Here is a 7,575-nt window from a genome sequence, read left to right on the forward strand (position 1 = left end):
CTGCCAAAGAAATGCTGCAGTTTCTTCCATCTGAGTGAAAGTAAAACATCTTCTTCCCATCATGCGAGCACCAGCATCTTTTTTGTGAATTGTCCCTTTAATTGTCATGCATTTTCTTCTCTCGTTTAAGATTTATGTGAGTCAAAGGCTCCTTTTTACCTCCAACACCGAAGTTTAGCATTTTCTGTCTGTTCCTGTGAGACAGACGTTAAATGATGAATATGATAAGGTTTTTTTTTTTTTCTTGCATGCTGCACATATAAGCATGCTGCTGCTGCTGCTGCTGCTGTCAAATAGGCAAGTGATTGTTCTCTCACAGTCAAAGACAGTTGAGAAGCACCCAAGGATGGCAGGGTTCCCCGGGGATCTGTTTCAGCGCCATATGCTCGCCTCCACCGTTAAATCTCTCTCTCACGCCAACTGTTGCATTGCAGCGACCTTTAACCTCAGAATTCATATGCACGGTCACAAGCCCGCAGCTGATGCATTTGGACGCACAAGTCCTCCCTCCTGTCTCCTGTTTTTTTCCCCGCTAAAATGAAATCTGGTAATGTGGTCGGCCTGTCATCTGTCGTTTTCAGTTAGTAGACTGCAGTGACGTGCAGGGGTTTGATGGAGGGACGTATTCCCACACTCATTAGCTCTGGTTTTCCACAATGTCCTTACAAAACTTCACATTTTCATAGTTTATTTAATTAAAAATGATTGTCTTATCTCCCTTAATACCATGAATTTGTGTAATTGTTTCAGTGACTAACAACTTTGTTCAATGATGTGTTGGTTTGACTCCACAGAGGGTGTGACAATAATTTCATTAAGCTGAGTGCCCATAAAAACTACACCCTAACCCGTTCACCCACCTGTTTCCTTCAACACATAGAGACACAAACTACACAGGGACACAAAATTACAATGGCTGTTGTAGTCCTGGACATTGTATATTGTAATTTAATTTATTCTAAAACAGGGTTTGACTGAAATCTACAAAGGACAAAAAAGCACATGCAAAAAATGAATTGTTCCAGTGAAAGACAGCTGTTTGTCTGCCTGGATGTTAAACTTGGAACTGGTGGTGAAATTTGGTGACAGCTGACCCGGAAAATTGCCCAGAACTTATCGTTTCAATCACGGATGCATCCGAGATCAGTGCATTCATGTGTGTGAGCTATGGACTGACAAACAGCACCTACATGTCCAGCTGAAATAAATGTGCACTGTGCCTGTGACTCATAAATACACCCGCTGTTACAACACTCTGGTTCTGGTTGCCTGAACAAATCAGTAATAGATTAAACATTACGAGTTATTTTTCATACCGCAACTCGACTGCATTCCAATGGGAAATATTGTACATTACTACGCTCATCTAACAGCTTTATTTTAGATTCATAGTTTACATACAAAATATATATAATGAGCTTATAAAATATGATGGGCTGTTGATGATTTAACACCTCAGCAGCACATGAAGTAGTTCAAATCAACTCCACCTGGACTAGCTACAACACTGAAATGCTGTAAAGCACTTCCTAATGAGACCTACTGGCTTCATTTATATTATCATTATCATTAAATCATTTCTTAAGGCATTCCATATTAATCCTGGGCCATAAAAACTGGAGGATATACCATTCTCCTTTGTGAGGAGACTTAACTTTGATTTCAGTACAGTATTTTCACATCGAGCAAGTGCTACTGTTACGTAAGGAAAAGATCTGAATAATTCCTCAATCACTGGTCTGCATCCCTTGATAGCCCATGTCTGTCAGTCCGAAGTCCTGAGTGTGTGTGTGTGTGTGTGTGTGTGTGTGTGTGTGTGTGTGTGTGTGTGTTTGTGTGTGTGTGCTGGTTGCTCCCTTTGAAGAATCTGAGACTGCTCGTATCCTTTTTAGTGTCTTTTCAACTCTGCGGGCTTTGACGCTCTTCTGTCAAATGGTCGCCAGCAGCTTTGATCACCGTGTCTCGTCCGCTCCCATTTCAATGTGTTTCCTCCGACATTCACACCCAGGTCCAGTTTGCCTCCACCTCCTCCACCTCAACCTCCACCCGGACTAATTAATCCTGCAAGACTCCAGCAAGATCATCCGACAACAGACAATGGACCACATGAACAAAGTGTGATTTTCACCAAATATTAGATATAGCCTTTTGGCCTGTTGGGAACCGGTTATTCACTATTTCATTTTATATCAGGAAAGAGGGACCAAGTTGCGTCGCTGTAGGTTGATGGTGGGTCCAGACAGTGCAGGCAGGATCTAACAGTTAATTGTCAATATGGTCGTTGGCTCTGAGGTGAGAGCGAAGACACTTTGGAGAGGTGCGACTCTTTCATGTGCGCACACGCACCGCGCGTCCTCGTGGTGTGAAGGGACTGCAGCTCAGACCTGAGAGGAGGAGGAGTTATTAGGAACAGGAGAGCGTATCTTGAGGATATGATAATTTTGTTGAATGTTTGTGTAATTTAAAGTGTAAAATATTCACAATAAAAACTATATAACGACATATTGTGTATTTGCTTGTTCACAAAAAACTACATTAGTTGCTGCTAAAAATTTGGCTGGTTGGAATCAAACCTCAGTCCTATAGGTTTATAGGGATAAATCACTTAATACAACTTAAACTGGTGTCCTTCATCATGTAAGTAGTGTAAGCCAATTCTTCAGTGATAAATAAATATACCTTGACAATTTTCTCTCAATAAAAACCTTTTTACCCATTTTTCCCTTAAAAGTTTTGACTTTTTTTGGAAAATGTTGTAAATCTCTAAATCTCTGGTGTATTGAGTCACATCAGACAAAAGCATTTCAGTTGCATTATTTTATTTATTTAGCAAATTCAGACATTTCCTGGCAAAACATCTCTAAACATCATTACAACATAAAGTGGTCGTTCAGAAGGAGGCTACTGGTCAAATAAACTACAGGCCTTTATGAAATACAATAGAAATATTTATATTAATCAGAGGCATTGCCAAACTTCTTGGTTTCTAAAAGAGCTTTTCTCCTCATACAAATCCTATATACACAAAGTTATTGACACAAAAACAGTGTGAACATGCTGAACTGTTCCTTGTCTGTCCTTTGCTGTTGGGTTATAAGTGAAGTGTTGAGAGGGAAGGTTTCTCTGGGTGTAAGGAAAAGTCTCAACAGTGGACTCAGGTGGACTCAAAGCCAGTGTGTCACTACTGAGAAGGAAAGGGGGGAGGAGGGGAGAGGGGACTTTCAGGAGGTCCTTAGCTGGAGAGACCCTGGAAAGGAAAGACCCCTAAAGGAAAACTCCACCCTTTAACATTTTTTCTGTGATATCCAATGTTCTGTACTTCAGGAGTGATTTTCTAATGACATGTTGTTTCCTCAACCTGCTCCTACACTTCCCAGAATGCAAAGGAAGGGTATAAACTTGCAGCACTCCAGGGTGAAGAGAAAAGCAGTCATGATCCCTCAACTGAGGCTGCTGTCAGTGTCTCTGTGCCTCTTGTACAACAGATGCGATTATTAATCATCACTGTGGGGAGTCCAGAAAAAATCCATGCATGTGGTCAGTTATCTGCAGGCGTAAATGAGCGCACAAATGGCAGTTTTTAAAGTGTTCATGTGTTTTAGGGTGGAATTTTCCCTTTCTGTGGGAGGCTCAGTGTCACATCTTTAAAAAAAAAACACCCATAAACCCCGCTTCAACGTATCCCAACTGCATCCTATCCAAACCCCCCAGACCTCTACCAGGGTCTCCACATAGACAGGGGGTAGGTGATGGTGGGCATGCTCAGGGCCTCCCTGCTCTCCATACCCTCTGTGGAGCTGTGGTTGTGCTCGCTGTCGGTCTCATCCAGGTCAGAGCACAGGTCCTCGCTGGATGTGGTGGACGGGGCCGGGGAGAGGGCCGAGGACGAGCTGCTGGATACACTCCTTCCTCCAGGGGAGGCCAGGGTCGCGCAGAGCGTCTCGCTGCCTCCGTGCCAAGTGCTGCTCCCAGAAGTGTCTGTGATTAAATCCATCAGCACGTCCTGGAGGTGGTCCTCATTCAGGGGCATGCACTCCAGCAGATGGTTGAGGAGCTCGGCTGCCACTGTTGCATCGATCCCAGGACAGCTGGACACAAACATGTGGACCTCATGCATGCACTGGATGTAGCCAGCAGCAAATCTCTCGCTGGCTTCACGGCTGAGTGCGTCTGATTCTGTGGGAGGAGAGAGAGAGAGAGAGAGATCATAAGATTACTAAAACTTATTGCACTGCTAACAGTCCCAACCATTGGTGGAAAGTATCTAAAAATCCATACTTTACATGAGTATTTCCATTTTGTACTTTTATACTTCTATTCCACTATAGAGAGAAATATTATACTTATTACTCCACTACATTTATTTGACACCAACTATATAAAGTGGTTATAAATTGCTCCAGCCCCAGTACAACATTAAAATGCTACTTACATGTTCATGCATCAATAATAATAATCTGATAATATAACATATATAATAATACAAACTTCTGAGAAGGACCATTCTGCATAATAAGTACGTTTTCATTTGATACTTTAAGTACAATTACATGATAATACCTCTGTACTTTGACTCGAGTAAAATTTTGAATGCAGGACTTTTACTTGCAAGTGAGTTTTTCTAAATTGTGTTATTGCTACTTTTATTTAAATACAAGATTCTCAATACTTGGTCCGCTACTGAGTCCAGTTAAGTCCAACTACAAACTGAGACATGTGAGACATTTCCCACCATTTCCTGGTTATCCAGTAAATGCCAAAAAAAAAAAACTTGCTTGGTGTCATCCTGTAAATTTCAGACTGAGCTTCAGTCCTGCAGCCCCAGACTCAGATAAAATGAGATAGCTTTAAAATTGTATTTTTCCTGCTGCATTACATTTCAGCTGTTCTGAAGTTGTTGGCTTATTCTATCTCAGTCCCAACCACTGGTGGAGAGTATCTAAAGACAGGAGTCCGGTGGTCACATTCACATTCTTCATGAGTGTTTCACAACCTTTTTGTGTGTAAATATCTTCTGAAATCTCCCAAATCCATATATCATCAATATTTAAAGTACTTGGCTAGAAGTTGTAGTTAAAAAAAAAAGGATGCACACTCCAGTTCTCATGGTATAGAGTGTTTAGGTTGAGCAGATTTGTGCAGACCTTGGGTTCGGTTCTTCAGGATATCCTCCACCTTTTTCACCGTCATCTCCAGCACCTCTGCGTTCTCCATCTTGGAGTGAAACTGTGGAAACAACGAGCGAAGCTCCATCAAAACCAAGATCCACCTCCACATCACGGGGACAGGTGAACATGATGTGCATTGTGCGCTCTGTACTCACGTCTGTGTCTGCCAGCAAAGTCCGCAGCTCCTGCAAACTCTCATTGATGCGAGCTCGCCTCTTCTTCTCCACCAGGGGTTTCCTAGTCTGCAGGAAAGAGCACAATTAATCTTAGAGCTGTGTGTATATAGGTTATGTGGATAGTGAATGCGTAATAGAAAATCGTTGTGATGTTCCTCGCTCTGTGATTAAAGTTGCAACCATGTGTGGGATGTAATTAACTACTAAAATCAATAGGTTCTCTCTTCAGGTACACACTCCTGGCATAAAACTCTGCAATTTGCAGCAATGGGAGATACAGACTGATGCGGTGTGAAACCGGTGTGACAAGTGCGTCGTTGCCAAGTTTGTCCAGAGAGCGTCTGTTATCCCGTCAGAGTGGTACCTTTCTGTCCCCTTTCTGAATCCCGTAATAGAGCTCATCTTCTTCCATGTCAAGTCCGGTGTTGCTGGGCCGAGCCGAGGGGGCCATGTTGGTTGGATCGCCGCTTCTGTGGCTTCTCCCACTGTTGCTTTTTTACTCCCGATTCCTCAGTGAGGGGCAGCTGGCAAACGGAACCGGTTACAGGAAGAAAAAAAAATCGACAAACTCGCAGGCGAGGCGCCCTGTGTTTATTGTGCAATCCAAGTGAGACGTGCTGCTGGCGCTGAGTGGCTGTTGTTAGTATTTATAGGGGCTTATTAACATGTGAATAGGGGCTGAGCTGCTCTCGCTGGGGGACAACAGAGCGCACACGGCCGGAGCCAATGAGCGCCCACTCCCTTTGTCTCCGGTCAGCCCCAGTCTGCGCCCCGAGGAGCTGGACTGGCTTTAATCAGATTTTTTTTGGGTTAAGGGATCGACCACTCTGTTTTTCCCCCCACTGTTGGTACTAACGAACTGTGTGTACTTCCACTTAGCTATACACAATTCATTATCAGGCAGAGCCACAGGGAGAGAAGGCTGTTAGAGTGATGCACACACCTTATTTTTATATAAAACTTTGTGAATGATGGTCTAATCACTGCCATTACATAGTCTGAGGATTACATTTTTATTCAAGAGTGAGTTATGATATGAGTTCAAGGTAGGCTAAATAGAATTTAGTGACATTAATTTATATTTCTGGCTTTGAATCCTTGTTGCGCAATTTTCTGACCAGTTTGACGCGTCAGAGCATCTCAACATCACTACCACTAAAATCTGCCCGGTCTGTTTTCTGCCCTACCCATTCTTCGTTCTACTGTCTTTTGTGTCCGAGCCTCAGCAGATTTACCCGGCTGTTTGGCGGATGTAACGCGATGCCTTCAGTTGGCAGCTGCTGCTGGCGGCCCCTCGGCCCAAACTGAATCAGCCGGGGGAATTAGGGCCCTTCTCCAAAGAAAGCGACAGGTGTTGGCCTGCGCCTCGTTTGTTCTCCCTGTTGTTTGGTGACTTCTGATTTGTGTGTAACCGCATTCTTACGTTGCCCGCTCTGCTGTAAGAGAGTTCATAATATCTGGTTGATTTTGCTGATAATCTGCACCATTTGTGCCATGTTATTGTAACGTGGTGTATGTAGACTAAACAAGAAAAAGATACGACTGACATCCTTTAACCAACACTTGGACTGTTAAGAATTTAGTGATGCTGGTATATGTGGTAACGGCATGAGACTTTCTGCGTTTGGGTGTGCTGGTTTAGTCTTTTGCGCACAATGTCTGTTTGTTTATGTCTAAAACGAATGCTCGACTCTGCCCTCGTTATTATACATGTTTTGTCCACGGTATTATCATGCAAATTACCCCTACAATAGAGCAGTGCTGTCTGCTCGAAAAAGGACCACGTAGGCGTCTGTGCCACCTTCCAGGTAAATGCCATACTGTGTTTCCAGGTGCTCTTTTACGCACGGAATTACCACAATTGCGCAGCATTTCCGCAAAAAGCACCACTAAACTCTATTGCCCCAAATGTAGGAAGACTTTCAGACCTTTGAAGTGCAGGGTTTTTGGCACCTCGCCACCCCCAGATCCCTGTTCCAGATCTTTAATAGTGTGGACTGTGGAGAGAGCAGCTGTCTCGGCTCGCTTTTGTTGGTGAGCCCGATGAGGGACCAGGCGCCCCCCCACCCCCTTTCTCTCCCTCTCTTCAACCCCGCCGCCTGGCTCCATGTGGCGGCCAATCATAACAGCAATAATAGAGAGAGAATGGGCCATATGCATATTTCTAGTTTTCAAAACGAAATGATGAATTACACCTTTATTAAAACATACATGTATCAGAACACTCGCTG

General features: G+C 43.6%; 1 protein-coding gene across 1 annotated transcript; it reads right to left on the reverse strand.

Annotated features, from left to right (window-relative positions):
- Positions 1-2,802: 2,802 nt before the first annotated feature.
- On the reverse strand, positions 2,803-6,106 carry her13 (hairy-related 13). Its single transcript, XM_067594054.1, has 4 exons — positions 5,709-6,106; positions 5,324-5,410; positions 5,145-5,226; positions 2,803-4,176 (listed from the first exon to the last, which is right to left on the reverse strand). Exons 1-4 carry the CDS (start codon positions 5,793-5,795, stop codon positions 3,716-3,718), a joined length of 717 nt encoding a protein of 238 aa, XP_067450155.1. The 5' UTR covers positions 5,796-6,106; the 3' UTR covers positions 2,803-3,715.
- Positions 6,107-7,575: the final 1,469 nt, after the last annotated feature.

Source organism: Thunnus thynnus, chromosome 7 (assembly GCF_963924715.1).
Source record: "Thunnus thynnus chromosome 7, fThuThy2.1, whole genome shotgun sequence".
Lineage (NCBI taxonomy): Eukaryota > Metazoa > Chordata > Actinopteri > Scombriformes > Scombridae > Thunnus > Thunnus thynnus.